The sequence below is a fragment of the Cupressus sempervirens genome, chromosome 4 (genome assembly GCF_028749045.1).
Source record: "Cupressus sempervirens isolate cs-2001-9-10 chromosome 4, ASM2874904v1, whole genome shotgun sequence".
NCBI classification, from domain to species: domain Eukaryota; kingdom Viridiplantae; phylum Streptophyta; class Pinopsida; order Cupressales; family Cupressaceae; genus Cupressus; species Cupressus sempervirens.
In genome coordinates, this window is record NC_143121.1 from 903755667 (window position 1) to 903779225 (window position 23559).

Genomic DNA, 23559 nt, shown 5'->3' on the forward strand with positions numbered 1-23559 from the left:
TAAAATATATGTGTGTGTGTGTGTGTGTGTGTGTGTGTGTGTGTGTGTGTGATATTCGCCAACAATGGCATAATGTGATGGATAAGTTGTGGTGTCGTTCATTTCATCAAGGATCAAACCCCATTGGGGTGGTATTGTTGAATGCTTAAATGGGGATGAGATCCCATGATTGTGACATTGTTCATTCATAGCTCACGTCAAAAGCATTTACCCCTTCTTTAAAAAGATATAATACAACTAAATATAATAGTTATCGTTGCAGTATTATTGAAATAACATTTGATTGTTCTCATAAGCAAAATAGAGGAATACTTCTTATATAGAAGATCTTGTCATAACAGAAAAGGCCGAGAACTAAAGATGTAAGTGAAATAAAAATCAGCCAAACAAAAATCCTCATTTCTTGTTGATTATAGAAAGCCACATTTTTGAGAGAGAAATTGGATTAAAAAACAGCAATCCTTCGTCACAAGGAGAGAGAATCCTTGCAAATATAAAAGGAAATTTGCAGAAACCACAATTTTTGTTCTTAAATTGCCAAAAAGAAAAAGTTTGACACAAAATCTTCCACGAATTGTACACATTTTATTTAAAACCCACCATAAACAGAAATACACAAAAAAAAAAAATTTAAAATTGGGAAAAAAAATCCTCAAAATCTCTAAGGTATACCCCACAATTTTTTGTTTTATAAAAACTGATCATAAAAAACTATAAATTTCCTTGAAATTTCTAGGTAAACAGGCAGCAAATTTTATTGGAAAATTTTGCCAAAAACTAACCTATGCTCTAATGCCATGACATGATAACTGAACATAGGAAAGGTGTACTTAAATACTAAGTTACAGATTCGTCCTGGCCAAGGGTGGATGCAGAAGCTGGTGCGTGTGGATGCCTGGTGCGTCCGGAAGCCATGTGGATGCCGGCAGGATGTGTGCAAGGTGGAATGACTGTTTAACTACTCTGTTTTATGTTCTGCTCAACAGAATGGAGGCGATAAGACATTCTGTGCAGTATGGTTGGTTGTCTAAATCCCAATGCATGTAATCAACCAATGGACTACATCACTCGTCTCCCGCTGAAATCAACTGTGATTGTGACGCATCTCCAATCAACATTACCCAACTAGGATAGATTTAATGCATTATTCCAATGGTAGAGATATATTTACAATTGTTTTAGTTTTTTAATAAAATTTTATTTAAAATATTATATTATATATGTAGTGCCTACCCCTAGTTCGTATTTTTGTTATCATTGCCGAACTCTTTTAGAGCTGGTTTTATGTTGATGATTATTAGCAGCATTGTTTTGAGACTATTGGATATTGTGCTATGGATTCAATTGATATGTGATGAGATTACTTAGACTCTACATTTCATGTATGCATGATGATTATTACAGTTATTGATGATGATTAGTTAGATGGTTATTAGCACATGTGTTTTATTATGGATACTTACCCCATACTTGCATGTGTATGGTGTGTGTGTTTGTTTTCTTTCTGGATGGCGTTTCTGATGTGGTTAAGGAAGGGAGTCGTAGTCACCTACTAGTCGGAATCTACACGATGCACCACTTCTTGCCATTGTCTGTTTAGTTTAGTATATATTGTGCTTGTACATGCATAGCTTTTATGCAGATTGCAGCTAGCGGGTATCGACTTCCCTAAATTGCCGAGATGAGTGTACCCTATCACATTATCTCAATAGTAAGAGAGGGGAGATAAATTCTCAAGTCCAAATCCCAACCCTTTAAGCCATTTGTCCTAATTGGAAATTAGGACGAGTATCTGAGTTGAGTACCCTCCGAATACGTCAAATGACGTAATTCGCGATATTAACCCTTTTGGTTTGATTTTGTATGTGTTTTGCTATGATGGGTTTTCGTATTTTATTTTATGAGTCTTTGATGTATTTTCTATTAATTAAGCCTAATTAAAAGATTTAATTAATAATTTAATTTAATAAAAAATTAATATGATATTTTAATATTTATTTTATTTAATTAATTAGGAAATTAATTAAATAAAATAATTAAATTTGAAGATAAAAGTTATAATTTTAAAAAGTTGGAATGTGATAATATTTATTTAAATTAATAAATATTTTAGCAATTAAGTTTCGAAAATAAATGTAAAAGTGGAAAAGATATTAAAATTATTAAAAGATTTTAGATTTCATGTGATTTAAATATAAATATATTAAGATAAAACAAGTGGATTTATTAAAGTGAGTGCATGAGATTTAAAAATAACAAAATAAATTAAATTAAAAAGAGTAAAGTAAATATTATATTAATTATTGTGCATTATTTTAATGTTTGCTCACATAGGAGTTTGCGAATTCTCGAGAGTTGTCATGTAGACAACACAGGAGTTTGCATTCTAAGAATGCACAAGTTGTCTACACTTAGGAGTTAGCATATTATTTGAGCACATGGTGTCTACAACCTTATGACTCATCTAGAAAGTTGGAGAAAACTCATGCTTAGTTGTCATGCTTATCTTCTAGTTCTTTCTAGACACATTCTAGATGCATCTTAGAGGCCTTTAAATAGAGGCTCTCCTAGTGTGTTTGGACAAGCTTCAAAGCTTACATGCATTTGAGAAGCTCATACGCTTCTACATGCTCATATGCTTCTACAAACACTTCTAGTCACTTGTAGGTTTCGGTTGGCTTGGATCTTGGAGGAATTGTGAATGTTGGAAAAGGAAGGGATTTTTTTTTATAGACTTCTGAGGCATAGAAAATTAGCATCAGTGTCCAGGTGCACTCGTAATTTTCACATATTCTATTTGCACTCTTTCTCTTCCTGTCTTCATCATGTCTGTTATGTGTGTTTGAATATACTCCATGAACGAATCTTCAATTTTGAAATTGGAATCTAGATATGTATGTTAATTTTATTTGATTGAGAAGGAAACAATAGAAAACTCTAATTCCAATTGAGAAAGAAATTAGTTTTAAATCAAGATTGGGTTCGAATTGTAATAGAGTCGAGGATTTGATTAGACAAGGGTTTTTAGATGCGTATGGACAAATCTATTAGATGGATTAATGGACATATTTAGAGAACAATTATTTTTATAAAAAAATTCTTAATTTATAGCATTGAGAAGCCCTTTTTGTTTAAGGGCTATATGTCCTCTTTTTAAATATATGAATCTGCATATATATATATATGTTTATTATTAAAAAAAAAAAATATCATAGTGCTTAATAAATCTCTGCGTATATATATACACACACACACACACACACACACACATATATATATATATATATATATATATATATATATATTGAAACACTTATTTTTTAAATCGCAGTGGAAATTATATATATAAAATCCAAATTGGATTATTTGAAAATGCAAAATCGCTTTTGAATTGCGTTTATTAAAAAACGTTTGTATATATATTACGTTGGGTGGGCGAGATGTGTACCCTTCACACCCCATCCTTTTATTTCCGGCGGCATTGATGGCACAGGTCTGCGTGATCGCAGAGTACATGGTACCTGCGATCAAGCAAACCCCGTACTAGTGAAGGCCTGCAGCGATATTTAAATCGCATTTTGAGTTTGTTTTAAAGTTTGTTTTAACATTGATAAGTTTTATTAAACGTTTATGATACATATTATTTTTGAAATCGACTTTTCAATATATGTTTGTTTTATGTATATTGTTAAATATTAATTCGTTTTTATTTAATCATTACAATATATATATGTGTTATATGTTATTAATATGATATGTTTTAATTATTAATTGATATTTTATTTATTAAATAGTTTTATTAACACTATTAAGATTGATAATATTATTGTTAAGTTTTGTGATATGACATTGATAATAGTTATTATTCAATGAAATATATTGTTAATATGTTAAGGTTAATGTATTATAAAAGTCATTATTATGTTATAACATTGCTATGTTTATGTATTGATTAGTGGTAATGGGAATTTGAATTACTATGGTATTATTAATACGTTATGTATTATTAAATATATTATTGATATACCTTGATCATGGTAAGAGTTAGTTAAATATTAACCAATGAAGTTTGTAAGGTTTCTCTAAATCAATTAATAATAGTTTTGATGAGTTTATTATTTATTAATGTTTGTTGGATCTAGCAAATTATTAATAAATAATAGTATAATGGTTTAAATGATTATCGTTAAATGTTAGTATTCATTGAAGAATGACGAAGGTGGTCATTATAGATTTATTAATAAGATTTCCAATATAACTTGTTATTAAATATTAACAAGTCATTATTAATATTAGAGAATTGGAATTATGGTTGGCTTTTAACTGACAAATTATGGCTAGTTATTAATTGGATCGTGATATGGATATGTAGTTATTAATTTAATTAATTAATTAAAGTTAATTCAATTTAATTAATAATTAAGTTATGTAACAAAGTTTTAATTGATATGATAATATCGATTCTTTTAGTGAAGTTGTTAAGTATCTACATCGTAGATGATAAGTCTTATTCTAATGTCTTGAATAATGACTTTAAATATTTTAATGGTTATTAGTGATGATTTAATTATTGTAACGATTAAATTAAGAGACTTAAGATTTAGTAATATTTAATTGACTGATATAGGGTCATGGATTGTGTACCTATGTGCATTATTACTTAATTTAAGCATGGCATTTTAAGTAAGGCTAGTTAGTCTTGTTGTTATCTTCTTATTCCAAGATTGATAACTGGCTCTCTTATAATATAACGAATAATGATCCTTGATTTATGTTGAAAACTGAACTAACATTAAAGAAGAGTTAATCAATTAGAATATGGATCTTCGTTAAATAAAGAGAAAATTTTAATTAAGGGTCAACGATGATCAGTTTAATGAGTAAAGTATTTACCCTTAAGTTATTCTTAGAATATTATTTTAAATAATAGAAAGAATAATGCTATCGGGGAAACAAATGGGTTGACATGTAGGTCAAATGGTAAATCTTATATACTCGAAGTATACTTGCAAACAGAAACTGAAAACCTCTACACTTAATTCAACTATGTGATTTTAGTAAACCAAAACATGTGTTTGCATTGTGTATTCTCTATGCTTCTTGTATTGGGTTTTTGGGTTGACTAGATTGTTGACCAGTCTTAGGTTGTTATCAGAGGCTCGGGGGTTATGAGATGTGATGGCATGTTGATCTTATTTGGTCTTGATCTTTCTAAACCCAACCATGGTTATGTGATGGTATGCTCTATGAGATGTTTTATTTACTGATTGTTATTGCTTTTCAATCTTCTTGAGTGAAGCTGAGTTATGTGTATCTGAGACACTTGACTTAACCATTTTTAAGTCATCGATCAATTATCCTTGGATTACTTTCCAGTCGCCATGATGGGACTGAAATGTTGATTTATTTCTTGATGATGTCATTTTGTGACATGTTTTGACTCAACCATTTTGGAGTCTTCGATCAATATGATTTTGAGATATATTTTGGTTATTGAGAACCAATGGATACTTTTGATTATCGGTGATACCTTCAGTTGCCAATAGAGAACTGTTGTGGTCATGATTTTCTATGGATGCTTTTTAGATGCTCATGGAGATTTGATGCTTTTATTGTGGATATTTGATGATTCTTATTGTGGATTATCTTTTGGTATTTCTTTCTAGCCGCTCGTATAGGACTGGGGTGATTTTATGATTCCATGAGCTTAGGGTAGGTTATCTACTTGTAGTGTCAAAAAGTGGCTTGCAATGAGGGCCAGGGCCCTAAGTGGCTGCCAGGGTAACTCATTGTAAGTTTTGTTAATAAGTGATAATATTTACACTAAATGGGAATTAAATGAACCTAAAAAGATAATTGTTTTGGTTCTCGCCCATGCCTCAAGTGCTTGTACAGACTAGGATGGGAGTAGAGAGAACGCTTGGTTGCGACCTTGCATTCCATAGTATGCCTTGTCAGTATGAGAGAATACTAGTGGCCGCATGAAGATCAGTAGGGACCCATGGAGTTTAGCTAATTGCCAAGGTAACTTCTACATGATATATGCAATGACACTTTCCCGCTTGCATAGTAGGTTTCCTAAATGTCATTGTGTGCCTCTGGGATTAGATGTCGGTTTTGTGATTAGAACCTTTGAGTTAGTATACTTTTAGGATTCCTGAACTTATAGAGTATCTTTGCTATGTGATTTTTGATAACCTATATGGGACTTGAGATTATCTCCTCAGCACGGTGGGAGTGGACCACTTAGGTTCCATGCGGTCAGGTGGTAGCGTATTTCCACTCTTATCATTTGAGATCTGTCTGAGACACCGTGGCTGATGCATTCTTTGTTGGCTTCTATCTTCATGGATTATGATGGTGAACATGTATCCTTACATTGATGATTTGCATATGTTAGATGATGCTTTACTTTGCATGTTAGATTTCTTTCTGCATATGATGTAGTATGATTTAGGAGTGACATTCCTACTATCATAATACCAATGATCTCTTCGGTGACTTGGGATGTTACGCACAGAGGGATGGCTAAGATCCATGATGGTCTAATGATGCTATTTACGGTTGGGAGGAACCGTGCACTTAGTTAATTATGTTTGTGAAAAATGGTTATCTAATATGATGTTTATACCTTTATGATGATGGTGTATCATGTATGGTTTGTGGTTTCATTTATGTTACTGCATCATGGATTAGAGTTAGTATAATGATGTACTTTATTTATACAGATGTATATTCTTTGAAGCTTTTCATACCTTGTAACATGTACAATGGATGATTGAGCTAAACTAAAATGTAATTACAAAAAGGACACTTGTATATTGTTTAGAAACATTGGATGTATCATTGCTAAGGATGTGATGTTAGATGAATAGTTACTTTAGATGTGATACAACGTTAAGGGATTCATAAAGAATGAAACCTGATATGTATGTTATGTTTACTTTTATTGAATTGTTGCTATTGCTTCCGTTACTAAGTATAAGTTGTAAATGGTTTATCTTTCATGTTTTAAAATAAATAAATAAAAGGCTACCAAACTTAGTGATATTTTAGATTTATTCTTTGGATCCCTTGGCGGGGCATTACAATATAGATAATATTTATATATATGTAATATTTAGTATTATATACATAGTAATATTTAGCAATCTTATATTATATTTATATATAGACGCATTCGCATCCTCGCCCAAATAAAAATCACGATTCCCATCTACACTTCTGAATCCGCATACAAATTGTCAACTTAACTTAAATAGAAATGGAAACAATTGAGAACTAAAGAAATAAATAAAGGTTATTAAAATTGACTGACTTGCAGAATGGAAAGTTACTAACTAAACTAAAATGATTTGAAAGACCATTATAAGCTAAATACTACAATATTAATGTAATAATTATAAATTTATAGTTATATATTAAAGTGTTATTTTTATTTTTATATAATATAATTATATTATTATATTATAATATAACTTGAATATAAATTAACTAAAGAATGAAAATATAACTAAAACGAATAGTGTATCAAAAGCAACATCAAGCAAGTCGAGTCCTCTTCTAGGTAGGTAGGGAATATGAGATGGAACCTTCCAATGATGGTACGGTGCTTGTTTCCATTACAATTCAAGTCACCAATGAATGATGATGTATTTGTTCCCATTGGGGGCTCTAGCATTGGTTTGGAATACTATTCTAATGGAGTTGATCCCAAAGCAATAAGGAGATATTGGTTCCTCTTCCCTCATTTTGGAGTGTAGGCATCAACAAATGCTAGGTACCTTAACCCCTTTTAACCTAACTACATTGTTTCTTTAAAACACGGATGTCATTTTCCTAGCAATTTTTATGCTGTTTTTTATCCATTTTTTCTGGCTTTAACACGTTTACATATCCAGAAAATTGTGGGCCAACGAATTTCCATGCCATAAAATTGCAGGTCAATAAATAACAGTTTTATTAGCAATAAAATCGATACAACTGTCAATTTTTTTCCTTTTTCCTAGGATTTTGACTTGTTAAAACCCCTCCAATAAAATTAAAACTATAATGGTACATACTACATAGTTCAGCATTTTAATCTATAAAAGGTGCATAGCAAAGTTTGATTTCAGGGTGTTCCATTTTGATATGTCAAATGTTATAATATCACATGTTCCTTTTGCTAAGAACAAAATTCACTGTGAGTATTCTTCTACGTAGAACCAATAAGCATGCAACAAATGCAAATGAAAACTGACATGAAAACCTCAAAAGCTCCAATTACCATGCAACAAATGCACTGCTGTGATCACCAAGAAATGCATCCAGATCTTTCTTTGCTTGATCCTGATGCTTCCCATGACAGACGAGAACAACAACGTATTCCTGCAATTGAAAAGACAGATCCAAAATCAAAATTAAGACTTCAACCTAGCTACACTACTGGAATAACATAGTAAACTGCAATTAAATTTAAAAATATAACATTCAATATACATACAACAAACACACACACAAATGCTATAATGATAAATATAAATAATAAAATCCTTATATCTCCAGTATTTGAGATAAATCTCATATATCCACTTCAATACTAAAACTAAAACCAAAACTTGATTAAAATTAAAACAGATAAATTTCATCTGGTAGAAGCTGCCTGTATACTTTGCAATGAATACTGGATTTTCCCATTTGCCAGTCTCATTCATGAGCATTTTTCTTGGCATGTTCCAGGCAGATAATGTTGAAATGCGAAGTAATCATGGGACACCACAGTGGCATGTTATTCCAGCAGTGACAGATTGTCATTGCGGATCTCATCTAGTATGTTATTCTAGCATTGACGGATAGTCATCATGGATCTCATCTAGTATGTTATTCTAGCATTGACGGAGAGTCATTATGAATATCATCTAGTATGCTGCTAGGCGTTTGCGGTTAGGCAACCATGCCATCAGGTGTCCTGCTGGATGTGCAAAATTTTATGACACATTATAAATAGATTGTTTTGTAAGTAAACTGACTATAAATAGTAATTTCTGAATGTGTTAAACATGTTGAGCAAGCCATACTATATTTAGTAAGTTGTCTTCAATTACGACCCTGCATCTCAGTTGTTACATGCTACTCAAACTCATGATTTCAAGTACATTTTGGAGATCGTTGAAACTGTGGAATTTCCAGAGAATAAATACAAAAGATATTTGCATTTGGTTTTTCCGGGTATAATTTTACCAGAGTTTTCTCCTGTAAATCTGTGTGTTATGTGTTATTTTTATTCTCTGTATTATTTCTGCACCAGTAATTTTCATAACAGATCAACAAGGATTCCTTTAGTGGCTAATATTCACCAATTGGCTAATTTCACTCATTAGGGACCCATAATTTGGCTAAAAATCTACACTTTCAGGGTGGCCATGTCACCCGCACTTTATAAAAATTGAGTCCCATCTATAGGCAAATCGCCAATACTGATACAAAATTATTTGTATTTTAGTGATGACTTCACCAATATAATCTAATCTTTCCACATGGTAAATGAAATATTTTCACCTATAATTTCCAAAGCTTGTCTTGATCAGCGTGTCCATATTCACCAATATGTGGTCAATATTTAAGGTTAGGGAACAAGTATATATATTTTACACATCCCTATTTTGGAGACTTTATATGGAACCTTTTAACCTTTTAAACCTTGGCCCAAAATACAAATACATTTAACAATGGAAACGTGCCTCTATTTTGGAGACTTTATGCAAAACCTTGTGCCCTTCTAATTTTGGTCCAAAATAGAATTTAATCCATTGATACAGTATTATCCAATGGTTACAAAAACTCAGGTTATAAGTCAGATGATATAAAACTAAGACAGCTTACTAAGATACTAAAAGAAGGGCCTCAATTTGGGATCGGAGAAGCTGATACAGGGTCCTCTATGAAAGATCCTTATGCAAATCTCAATTCTATCATTAGTGTTCTTCCCTTAATGCATATCTTCAAAGGCTTGGGCACACAGATGTTGGCATAATTTAGTAAACATTCTATTATGTCTTTAGTTCTCCATCATTTTTGTAATTCAAAGATCTTCTTGTATCAATCAACCAAAATAGAGTTTGGATTTTCACAAAAAAAATAGTACCTAAAAATCCTAAGGAAATTTCTATAAGCTTTTGATTTGATTTTTTGTAATAAAAAATCGTGAGATAGAATAGAATTTATTGTTCTTCTTGAACAATTCATGAGGAAATTTTTGAAACATTTTTTTCTTGATTATTTAATGAAAATGAAGTTTTCAGGCTTTAGCATTTTTTTTTTAAAACCATGAGTTCTTGCAGACTATTTTGGATTGTGTTGTGAGGTTTTCACACCATCGCCCCATTACAAATGCAGACCCCACCTTTTGCTTAGCAATTGGGAAATTGTCCCTACTAGGCTTATTTCAATGGCAATTTTCAAGTTTGAGTGTAAGAGATGAGTTTGAACAACTTTGGGTTGCTAGGAAGTCAAGTCAGTCATGGATGAGTAAGAGCTAGGCCAGAGCTAGTCAAGGATGTGGAATTGAAGTTATGAGATTTGTGATGAAATGAATTAGCCAAAGCATGATGTGAAGATGCAACGCAAGAATAGATGAAGTTTTAACTTGGAAACATGGAAAGTTGTGAAGATGCTTGATTCCGATCCAAGAAAAATTGTGAAAATTCTTGGAAAATCTTTGTTCAGGTATCAAATTCATCTTGTAAAGTCAAGAAAAGCTTTGGAAGAGAATGCTGATGGAAGTGTGTTAATTACTAAATTTTTAGCTGAGTTGAAAAAATTTGAGGATATTCTAAAATCTAGAATCTCCATTATGATTCCTATACACTTGTACAAATGCTTGCAAGAGTTTCAAGTGAAGATTCAAAAAAATGGCATCAAAGCGAGGGTAAAAGTTATATATTTGCAAGGTAATCAGTGGTTGAAGGAGATTTCAAACTCGAACGCCTTGTACTTGACAAGTGTGAAATCTGCACTCGTCGTGTACAAGGTTGTACCTAACTAGTGTGGATTTCACACTTGGCAAGTGCAAGCACACCTAGCCACCTGTCAATCTACCTAACTATTATGAGGCCATAATAATGTGATCAGCCCCATAAGTGCTACATAATTCAATCATAGAGAAACTTAAATTAGGATTTGATTTATAACCAAGCCTTTATCCCATAGAAAATCAGGTCCAAAGTGTCAAAATCAGAATGCAAAATCACATCTAAAGTGGTGAAATAGAATCCAAAGAAAAGAAAAGAAAATCAGAAATCATGTTTGAAATGGACAATTATGTTTGAATGTTGTTAAAGTGGTTTGTGAGTAGGATTTTTCTCATCCAGGCATTATGTTGAAATCATTTTGACAATGTTTTAAAACTTTTCTCATCTAGGCATTATGTTGGAATCATCACTTTACAAACTTAATACAATTCTGTCCTTTGTTCTGCAAGGTAACTATGAACGAAGGAGATGCTTGGAGATCAAAGGAGGGTGAGAATATCAAGCTCAAAGACTTCAAGTCAAGATCCACAAATGGCCAGCCTTCCATCAAAAGAAGATCAAGCCCAAAACTTAAAGGACATAAGAGAAGCAAGATGGTTCAAGGTTGAAAGCTAAAATGAGGATTCTGGTCCAAGATCAAGTTTAAGACTATTTAGATGATATTCAAGAACAAGTTATGTAAGAGAATAATCGTGGCTAGAAGTGATAGAAGTTATCACCAACATGGATTTCAAGCCACAGCATACTACAAGTTCAAAATCATGGCAATGAGAGGATTGATAATCCAAGAGAGGAGAATTTGTGAAGATGAAGCAATTTGGGAATATATGATCATAGTTGAAGGCTTGACATTATTGAGTATCAAGAGACATTTTCTCATTACTAAGGAAATGACTGAGTCATGAGATAAACATGCTTAGGTGACACCCACTCATCTTCAACCATTTTCAACCAATCAGAAGGCTCTAGTTGTAGTTGTCTAAGCACATTTCATCGGATCATGCCAAATGTACATGTAGAGTCCACATTGTGTCTCTACCTAGCCTAGTTTTTCATTGCCTCTCAAAAGCATTATTATTTTCTTACTGGCCCACAAGGTAGTGCTTCATTGTAATTAGATGAGTGTTTGATGCTTGCAGCAATTGATTGAATTAGGGCCTTGTTGGCATAATCTTGGCCCTTGATCTTGAAATAATGTTGACCGTTAATTGTAATTGAACAACTATAAAAGGCCAAGCTCTCTTATTTGTAAATCATGAGAGTAGTTTTAAGGTAGAGTGAAAAAGACTTGGAGAGATTGTTGCCATGATTCTGCCAAATTGTTCTTCATTCATTATTGGTCTTCATGGTGGATTATTTGTATCATTTTGGCGTATTGCATGGTTTCTACATTTCCTCGTTTAGATTACAATTTCATTTCATGTTGATTAGAAAAGGTGTTATATTTTGCACGCTTCCTTGGTGATCACTTAAGACCAAACCACTAGCTGCTTGTTGATTGTAAGTTTTCCTTGCATGGTTTAATGGCATATTTTATGAGTTTTTTTTAATTCAATTATTACTTACAAATTGATATGCATTGATGGATGGTGTCAAGGTAATGGTAATATTTTGAACATCTTACATCTACCTTAGAAGATCATCCTAGCTTGGTTATGTTGATGGCTAAACTAAGTCTAATAGAGTTGCAACAACATTCACTGTCTCTTACATTCTTAGGAGTAGAATAGCTTTCTAAACCCTTGTTCTTTGCAGTTTGTTTAGTCGGAAGAAGTTGAAGTAGTTGATATCCATTAAATGAACAGTGTACGTCCCTTTCTCATAGTACCATATCACATCACTACAATTGAGTAAAAGTCAGCAATCTAGATACATTGTTTTGAGCTTCCATATTCAAGTGTGAGTGGGAGATTCAGTGTTTCATTTGGAATATTGAACATTTAATTCTGCATGTTATGGTGTCATAAAACACACATCAACAGTTTGCACCTAGTGTTTTTAGGGCAAATGATATTCCTAAAAATGTGTGAAAGTTTTTGACGATTTCTTCAAAAAATGGTGTGTAGTCTCAGAGCATTGTTTCACAAGTTTAAGGTGTTGTTTCACAGCAGCTTATTTTAACAATTTTGCGAAGAATCATAGATTTCATAGGTTTTTGAAGACTTTTTGTCAATAAAAATCAAAGGTATTTGAGAAGCTGATTTTTATCTTATTTTTCGTGTCTTTAGACAACAGGAAGGTTAGCTTCATTACACAACATCATAAGGCAAACAATGCATGTTTGTCATTTTCAAGTCTCAGTATCTTGCACTGGCAGCAAAGAATTCATCAAAATACTTTTTGGCAAAAGTTTGTAAATTTTGAGACAAACTTGGTATAGTTAATAAAATGACCATTTAGGAAGGCTATTTTGATATTCACTGTAATGGTCATGTAAGTAACTTTCCATTAAGCCAATCAATCAGAATTTAATGATTTTTTGTTCTTTAAATTGATTAGTTAGTTTAATAACTTTATGTTCTATCTTTAATTCTTTATTGCTTCCATTGCTTAAAGATCTTGCAATTGCTTATTCAAGAAGTATTCCTCTTTGTTTAATATTGTTATGATCCTGGTGGGCGGCCTTCACTAGCACCTCGGGGTTTTGGTGCAATGGCTCGTACCATGTGGTATCAAAGCCTCCACCCAAGTTCGAGTCCCAGAGTGGGTGGTAACACCAACATTGCAATGTTCGTCCAGGGCTCATACAACCAAGGGAGGGCCCACCGTATGGGCGCACATCCAGCCCAGAGTATGGACTATGGAGCGTGGTGGGATGTTATGATCCTGGTGGGCGGCCTTCACTAGCACCTCAGGGTTTTGGTGCAATGGTTCGTACCATATTGAATATCAATCAACTATCATTTCATCTTGAAGGTATAAAGGTAACAAGTAGTACCCCTTCAATCTCACGTCAACAATTTACTAATGACACCCTCCTCGAGGAGGTTATATAGAGAAGTGAAGCAAATATATTGAAGAGCATTCTCAATCACAACACAACTGACTCAAGAGAAGAGATAGGGACCAAAAAGTCAAAGATTTTGGTCTTTGTCACTGCCCCCAGCAAAGAGCAGAAGATGATTTAATTTTTGGGTTTTCAAGAAAAAAGGTTTCTCATGCACATACTATAAGAATAAATAGAACTTTAGGACAGCATTTGTGAAAGGATATCAAATAGAACTTCCACTTTAAAGGGTAGAAGGTTGTCTTGGACAGGCCGTATCATAATGACTGAGTTCCTCCTTTCCACAACTCCTAAATATCTTATGTCTTGTTTATCTCTCTCTAAAAGGCTAGCCACAAATTAAATCAATCATACATGGAATTTTTTTTTGCAATGGTTCAAAGTGTTGGAAATAGGAGAGATTGTTAGCACTTGGAGTGTTACAAAGATGTATTAATGACAGGTTTTTTCATTGATGTCAACATATGTTCTTTGGTTTATGATAGACTCAAATTTTGTATATCACAAATCATTGATTAGTTTAGTGTAAACAATGGTTCACAGATTTGGATATACAAGCTTACATTTGTGTAAAAGAATTGAGTGTAGAAATCATATCTTGTTGGAAATGTAATGCAAACTAGGTGACTAAGAAGGGGGGCGTGAATCAAGAACCACTTAAACTACTTCTTTTAAACCACTTTGTTAAGTTGTCTAATCTACTTGCATGTAAGAAACATAAAGTAGTAAAGTAACAACACCATAACACAATATTTGGTAACCAAGAAACCCTCCAAGTAGAAGGTAAAACTGAGGTGGAGATGACACCCACAATGCTTCACTACTGCAATAATAAAGTTGGCCTATTAGAGCTTACAATTGATCACTTCTGGTGATCTTACTCGGTTAAGAGTAATAAGGACTATTAGGTCCACCTTGTGAAAGGATTTATACAATACAATTAAGTATGCACTCTGTTAGGAGTTTTTGCAAAGGACTGTTAGGTCCACCCTGTTAGGGGATTTGGGACTGATACACCTATTAGGATGAATCAGTGGATTGATCTCTAAAATGCAACTCTAATTGCTAATGAAGATCCTCTGAAGTAAAATGATCACCTGACTATGATAGATGAGTCTCTTCCTTACTTGGTGTTGCTTGTAGCCTTCTAAACAACTACTCTTTCATATTCGCTTTATGTAATGTTCTACAACTCATACTTCATCATTTGGATAACCAAAATACTTTATACTTACATCCATCCAAATAATTCCATCATAGGTCGGCTACAACATAAATAGTTCCAAAAACAATCATCAAGTCGGCTCAGTATTGTAACTTGGGTCCAATGACTTACTCGGGCGATACTGAAGACACTCGGTCACCACTGTCACCTTGGCTAGCTTTGGCACTCAATTGATACCGGATGCTCGGTTCATACTGATCACTCAGTAGACACTTCTAACCCGGTTCACACTATTCTACCAACTTGAGTATCAACTTGGAACAAAACTACTCTGCTGACTCAGTTCACACTGGAACTCGATTGACACAACTTGGTTGACACTGCAACTTTTTGCAAGGTTAACTTTGTTTGCTTGGTTCCTTTGTGAGCTCGGTTATCACTGTAGACTAGTAACTCGGTTACTATTGTCTTTACTTTATGACTAAGCGTTTTGACACTAATTGACAATATATCTTGCAATGAGATTAACATATCTATGTTTAATGTACTTTATTTGATATTCTAAATGAGTTACAGTTTGTTTTGTGAAGACTAGTAGCAGACCAGTGAGCAGGAAAATATGCAAAGGGCAACTATAGTGCTCTTGACATATCTTGATGTCAAACAAGAATTAATGTTGGCAAACAAGGAAGATGATGGAAGACTTGTTTGTGAGCATATGTTTGGATTTGAGAGTCATTTAGCTTACTCTGGAAAGGTCGTTGATGTATAATGTGTGATGTGTTTTATTGGTAGCTGACTCGATCATTGTGACATGTGAAATGTTATTGGTAAGTGTTAAATTCTCATTTTAGCATGTGCAAAACTTCATGCAATATTTGTATAGTTGCTTGAGAAGGCATGTATACCTTAGCATGGTCCTATGTAATCAATTGTACATCAAGGGAGCCCTAATAGGCCAAACTAACTAATTATTTGTAATGGGTATGAAGGAAAGTTATTTTTCTCATTGTACGGCATGGAATGATATGCATAGATGTGAGCCTGGATGCTAGACCATCATAACAAAGTTGAGAAGTTGTTGGATACTTTGAGAAGAGGTATGTGTGGAATCTATCATTCCTAGCAAACTTCAAAGGAATTGTTTTGGCATGTAAATTGCAAATCAATCAATTCACATTGTTTGATTTGTTATCCTTTTGTAAAGGTGCTTTAACCTTTCATCCTTTGAGCAATGAGCTCAAGCAGTGTGCCTTTTATTCTCGTCAACCCCTAGCATGATTAGAACCTTCTAACAAAGGGTTTAGGGTGTCCTAACAAGGATTTGTAGTTTAACAAGGACTTTTATACTAAATGCGCTATATTTGACACCTAATAGGGTCACAACCTTTCACAAGTAACTTACATATAGTACACTATTGTTAGTTTTGTAGGATCATTTTCCGCAAATGTAATTCAAATATAAATAAATATGTGTAGAGGAGACATGTCTTATGAAGAGACATGTCTCTATGGTCTATTAGTTAATAACTATTCAGACAATATATACATACATACATACATACACACACACACACACACACACACATATATATATATAAGATTTTGTCTAATTAATGATTAACCAATAACCATAGAATGATTAATCCTAGGTCAACTCAATCCAACTGAAGCTACAACATTGACACTCCCTCTTAACTAGGGAGGATTGTTATAGAACACATTATTCTTTCAAGCATATAGAGAGGTATAATCTCAATATGATATTCTTGGAATGACATATTTTAAAGATATCAACATATATCCAACACAATAGATGTTATCTTTTGATAGCATCAAAAGTATGATTCAACAAGGCATATGATATTCATCATACAAATATTCTCTTGGCATGTGCACTAGCGTCAAGATCTTGATGCCTACCAAGAGAATATTATATCCTAGAAGGATAGGTGTTATCGGATCTCAGGCACAATCTGGGACAGCAACTGAATGTAGTCTATTAGAGAAAAATCATGATCTCAAGGACAGCAACTTAATGTAGTCCACCATGAAAAATGATCAAGATGTCATGATCTCCATCATGACAAGTGTCATCATCTCTTACACATTTTGGGACAACTTAATGTAGTCCATCATGATTATAGGTCAAGTCATTGTTACAATCATCACCTTATAATAGGACCTCACAACATAAACATCGATGAAAGATCATCACCTCTCATGATGTTTTCCAATAAAATAATGTAGTAACTCACATGATATCTACCATCAACCAAGTCAGAGGGTGGATCCACCATAGTTGCTCCTAGAGGGTGGAACAAGGCTTTTTACCTCGAACTTCTTTTTCACAGAGAAGAATGTATTAAAAGGAATTTCACCTCGCACTTCTCCCTCACAATCTATAGAACTTTTCAATCCAAGGTTGCTTCTGATATAATGTCCAACTCCCTCTATCAACCTTTCTAACATCTTAGTATAAAGTTGCCTCTAATGAAGTGTGAAACTCCCTCTAATCTGATATCATCCTTCTAACTTCCTAACAACAAGTCATGTCATGCTTCCTTAGTTCAACAAGTATCTTGATAGCATAAAGCCTTCCAACCTACATACATGATCTACAAGGAAAGGATAAACCATCTCGACATGGTCTACTCTATCTAAATCAATACGATCAAGATCATCAAAAAAGTTTAACTGAAGCATATCTTCTATCTGCTCCCTCTCAATCATCAAGGATATTCACTTCAAGAGCCTTACTTTATCTAGCTTGATCATTAGATAACTAATTAATTCTAGATAAAAGCTTCTTTGAGTCTACACAATATTGAGTAGCATGTGTAAAGTAGCAACCTTCTTTTCCTACAAGAGCATCCCACACATAAAGGAAAAGATCAAGGCAAATAGCTCTTAATAGTATGCATAGAAACACAAATAGATAAATGTAATACTCAAAGATATGAAATACTCATCTATACATAGATGGAACATCTCCCCTCTAAAGATGGTTCAAGTGGGAATGAAACATTGTTTATCATTTTCCCTCCCCACAATGTGAAGTTGCCACTCTAGATTTCCATGTGGCTATAAGAATATTTTGGATCGTGTCTTGAATAATTTTTCTTTTCACAAGTCCTTGTAATAGCTGCATCAATTTGTCAACAAAAAGGACATGACCAAGGTACATATATAAAATATATTGCCCAACTTCAGGTATACCCATTGTTGATTTCAAATTTGTGGCACAAAGCATCGAAGGATCAATAGGGACCATTAAGTATGGATTGGAATCAAGTCCTCTCGAGCATATGAAATATATCATGCCATCTTATTCTAACAATGGATGGAGAACATAACTAAAAAAAATCCAATAAGATTCATTATGCCACTAGATTGATTAAATCTCTTTGAACTTCTGCAATCATGGTGGTACTGGTGACAACTTCAGTCTTGCCATCATTTGTGAAGTGTTTCTAGTATTGATCGTGAAGTCATGCATGCTATCTCTCTGGCAAATTCAAGATCAATCATCAAAGTAGGGAGTTATGAATTCTTATTATTTCCAATGCCTCTAGACTATATCTTCAAATGCCATTCTAAGCTCGTGTATGAATCGCTTCCCTATCCTTCAAATGAAGGGCAGTAAGTATGCAATTTAGCAATTAGTCTTCTGATAATTTCTTATTATCACCTTAGTGTTAGATAACAGTAGGAATTTTAGATGTTCACTTTCCAAGGGTAGGAATTACTAATATATGTAGACTTGTGAATTCCTTGCATTGGTGTAATAATAATCACAACTACTTGAAATATTTGATATCTTCTTTCAACACCCACAATTAATGGTGACCTACTCCACGCAATTCATCATGAGTTGCCTTTGCATAACTGGAGATGAGGATATCAATATGGATCACATTATATACCATGTTTAACCTAGTTTAATTCAACCTTCGTCTCTTGTGAGTATTCCGCGGGTATTCTGAAACAACTCTATTATAATCCTACGTACATATAGAATAATATACAAGGTCCATGATTGCATTGTTATGTGTGTCTAATGTTGTGGCAATTCAATCAACCCTGTACACTGGAATGCAAATGTTACTAAATGTGGGTTTGGATCATCGACGTCTCTTCAAATGAGAATGATACTAATCAACTACTCCATGGATCAGTCTTGATGTGAAGACATGGGCATAAAATTTCCTAGCGAGCACCACCATTTGTTCATAATGCTTGGTCAAAATGATTCTACTGGGAAGTTGTGTGGAGGGTAGGACACAACTTTCTAATGCCTTTAGAGAAGCTAGCAGCCCTGTCTTTATTTTCATTGACAATCATCTAAACAGACAATAATATAGATAGCCTTATACCTACACACTGAGAATGGCTTCCAATTCGTAGCAAAATCATTATAACTAGTAGTCACAGAACTCACTTCAGAAAATCTAAATATATTAAGCAGTCTCACTATCTAATTAAGGGTATTGATGGCGTGGAAGCAAAAATTTATTGTATAAAAAGGTCTCGAATGGTATCAAAGCAAGCTTCAATCCACAGGCAAATATCGATAGTTTGACAAGCATGTGTAATGGCAGCCCACTAGCTCTTAGAATGATTGCCACTTATTTGTGTAAAAGTGGTGAGCACGTCCCAACCTTCTTACACATTTCCATCTTCTTCAACAATTGCGAGCAGCACAAGGTTGGTTTATATTTTTCCAAAGATGTAACTCAAGGTGTTGGAAGATGCAGGACTAATAATGACCTCTTCTGAGGGCAAATTGCTCGTCCACAATGTGACTAGAGAACCTTAAATATCGTAATGATTCCTCCAATCTTCTATAGGAGTTTCGTACAAAACCAAAGTTCTTCATTTTTTCACCTAAAAAGGAGAATGAGGAGAAAGTTAAGCATCTTAGGGAAAAGGTCGAAAGGTTAAGATCATTTAGCCTTCCTGATTTGGTCTCGCACATCGAGGATGGTTTAAGTGGTATTCTTATTATCAATGTAAGTATCAAGTCATCTATCATTTTCCTTTCTAATTCTCTCTATAAACATAAACATATACTCAGCAAGGAAGAGTTTGGCAGCCTCAGCAAAACATATCTGGAAGAGTTGTTTATGGTTTTGATATTGTGGTATCTTAAAAGTTCATTTTGTGTTCGCAACCGCATGTACTTTTGCCAATACAAATAATGACAGTTTATCATATGTGCCAGACCTATCAATGCCAATCTTGACATGAATACGGGGGAGGACAATGCCAACACATGCCATCATTTGGTCTAAGTCTGCATACTGCTGAGGATATTCTGGGTTTATGGGCTGTGATCTCCTATCCACCAATAACAAGAGGCACGAATTGGGCAGTGAAACACTTTGGAATGAAGAGCTGGAAGCTAGCAATGAAATTGAGAAATACCCCACTAAATTTTAAATCGCAGAAATTTCTTTAATCAAAACTTTTCATAATGCTTCATTTGCAATTGTTGAAGGTACATTCTGATTGTGATGACTTCTTTCTTTATCTGCAAGTAGCTTACAATGATTTTTACAAACATTTGTATGTGTCTCAATTTTTACATCATCTTGCGCCCATCATCGAAGATCAAAGAGGAAGTGACATTGGCCCTTTAATTATGGATATGATTTTGGTTTTGTATTGCCGCTCATGGTGGTCTTTTCAGATTCAAATCTGTACTTGAATCTCTCTTGATGTTCATCAATGTTCCTTGCTGCCCTGGTTATCGTATTCTCTTTTCCTATTTTTCTATCATTTCATACATTTACAGCCTGGCTCTGATACCATGTTAGTTTTCTCAGATCCTTTTCTGCAAATGTAATAACACTGTCATTATTTCTGTCAGTTCCAAATGCAGATTCAAATGTATATAAATATGTGTAGAGGAGACATGTCTTATGAAGAGACATGTCTCTATGGTTTATTAGTTAATAACATTTAGACAATATTAATATATATATAATAGTACATATAATATATATATATATATATATATAAAAGTAGATATATTAGAGTTTGTCTAATTAATGATTAACCAATAACCATAGAATGATTATCTCTAGGTCAATTCAATCCGACTGAAGCTACAACATTAACAACTATTTCGTGGGTGCCATCCCCACTGGGGTTTATCCCTTTGATCAAGGGTTTTCCTCAAGAACAAAAATCAGTGTGCTATGGTGTATGGAATCTTATTGTTATGCATCATTGTTTTAATTGTTGGTGATTATAAGTTTAGAATTAATTATATTTGCTCACAATTGGTTTACTTCCCGCCCAATTGCAATGTGTGGAATTCACTTCTTAAAACAGATAAGAACAAAATGATGACACTATTATGTGATAAAATATGCAGACCTACAAAGAAGGGAGGAGTCGGTATAAGGCAGCGAATATTGCAGAATAAGGACTTTTAACCACAAAATCTTAGTTTAAAGCATCCCCACTGTTCCAAGGGACCAAAACTCGAAAGCAAGGGCTGGTCCATTTTCTCTTGAATAATTGTTTGGCAAGCGCAAAAGAAATGCATGAAAGTTTTGACAATGACTGACTTGAACAGCTGTTCTCTAGTTTAGAGACTCTGGTGATTTTTAAATTAGAGAAAAAGGAAATAAGTTGGTTTTACATATATAAATATATTCCTAAAGAGCAAAGACAAACACTTGAATTCTTTAATTTGTGACTGGGTTTGGTGGCCCATTGTTGTATCCATTTTGTTTTGTCATTTTTTTGTATTGCACAATGGCCGAAATCTTGCTAGCCCTATGTTTGGTATTAAATAAACCCTGGATTTTGCAATGTGGAAACCAATAGATGGTGCATTTAATTCAAAACAAATAACAGAAAGCTCAGCAGTAGAATCCATAAATCAAAAATACTATTGATTGTCCACAATACAGAAAAAATAAAATTCTTCAAAACGTGGTCCAATTTAATTAGTGGTACATAACAATTTATAAATTATAACAACTAAATAGTTGGCCATGGTGTTCCATAACCCAGTTTAATTAGTAAAACAAATATGGGTGCATATTCCAGCATTTAATGTGTTATTGATTAATCGGGTGGCCAAGTTTTGGAAATCTTTTGTGTTACCTTAAACCTTGGCTTGAACTAGCCAGATTTTTCGTAATAAGGATCTTGCAGCAAAAAGTCATTTGGCAATCTCTATAAGTGTATGGCTTTGTAAGCCCTCCCATACGCTTTTTGTATAGACTTTTCTAATTTTTCAATGTGCGCGAAAAAAAAAAAAACCCAGAATTATCAAATTATTTTTCAAAACAACCTAAATTAGTTCTATAATTCAAACCGCAGTTTAGGTTGCAGGAAATAATTTATTAATACCCCATACCCATGGTCATCAGAACAAGTTACAAAACTATTGCCAACTTTCTGTAAAACCCTATGCTTCACTCTAAAATATTTAAACAACTGTCAGAACAGGAAAAAGTATTGCAAATCACTCACAACCTTTACACTGAAGCCCGTCAAACAAATTAAATAGCAAGAAGAAAAAGACATTGAAAATGTCACATAACATTGCTAATTTTGCCTAATGGTTTGAAACTGGCACTAGAAACTTGTACAATGGTAAAAAACTTTGCTTATATTCCACATTGCCCTAAGCTTTTAAAGAATAGCAAGGCACAAACATCCTAATCTATAACTGAGCTAACCACAGCATGGGTATGGAGGCCAAAATTATGCATTGACATTGCACTGTTTCCTAAACTTCAATCCAAAAACATTAAAGGGGGAGAAGAACAGTGCTCATTTTCAGTAATGCCTTAAGATTTGGTCTAAATTATGTAAACCAATTTTAACAGTGGAACAGAAACGTTGCTAATTTTGCCATAGAAAACCCTAATTCATTGCCTACTTTTCAAACGGCTTGACACAAGCCTACAAATATTCCATTATGATCTAACATTTACACTAAAAATCCATAAGCCAATTTGAATTGTGGGACAAACATAAGGCGAATATTCTTCAAAACCCTAAACTCTGCACTAAAAACCATGAATGAAATGAAATAGCGCCTGACAAAAGCATTGCTAAAATTCCACAGTGCGCTAATTGCACTATATTCCACAGCCCAATTTCGAAACAATAGATAATATTCCATGAGACAATTTAAGTAAGTGGACCATATTACATCACCCAATTTAATTGAGGAAACAAAAACAGTATTCTCCAGCGCCCTCAAATTCATTATAAAATCCACGTCCCATTTTAAATAGCAATGTAAAATGTTGTTTTTTTCCATAAAGCCCTAGAATTTGTATTATAATCCACGACACAACCAAAGAACAGACGAAAAAGGTTTTAAAAACAAATAAAGCCCTAAA

The 23559-nt window shown here is 33.5% G+C and overlaps 1 protein-coding gene across 2 annotated transcripts in view; it reads right to left on the reverse strand.

Annotated features, from left to right (window-relative positions):
* LOC149564304 (uncharacterized) overlaps nucleotides 1-23559 on the reverse strand; it is a 34681-nt gene that overhangs the window by 10505 nt on the left and 617 nt on the right. For both annotated transcript variants that reach the window (XM_089827362.1, XM_089827363.1), the window contains exon 2: nucleotides 8270-8370. In XM_089827362.1, coding sequence (XP_089683488.1) covers nucleotides 8270-8370 — 101 coding nt within the window. The remainder of the gene's footprint in view (nucleotides 1-8269; nucleotides 8371-23559) is intronic.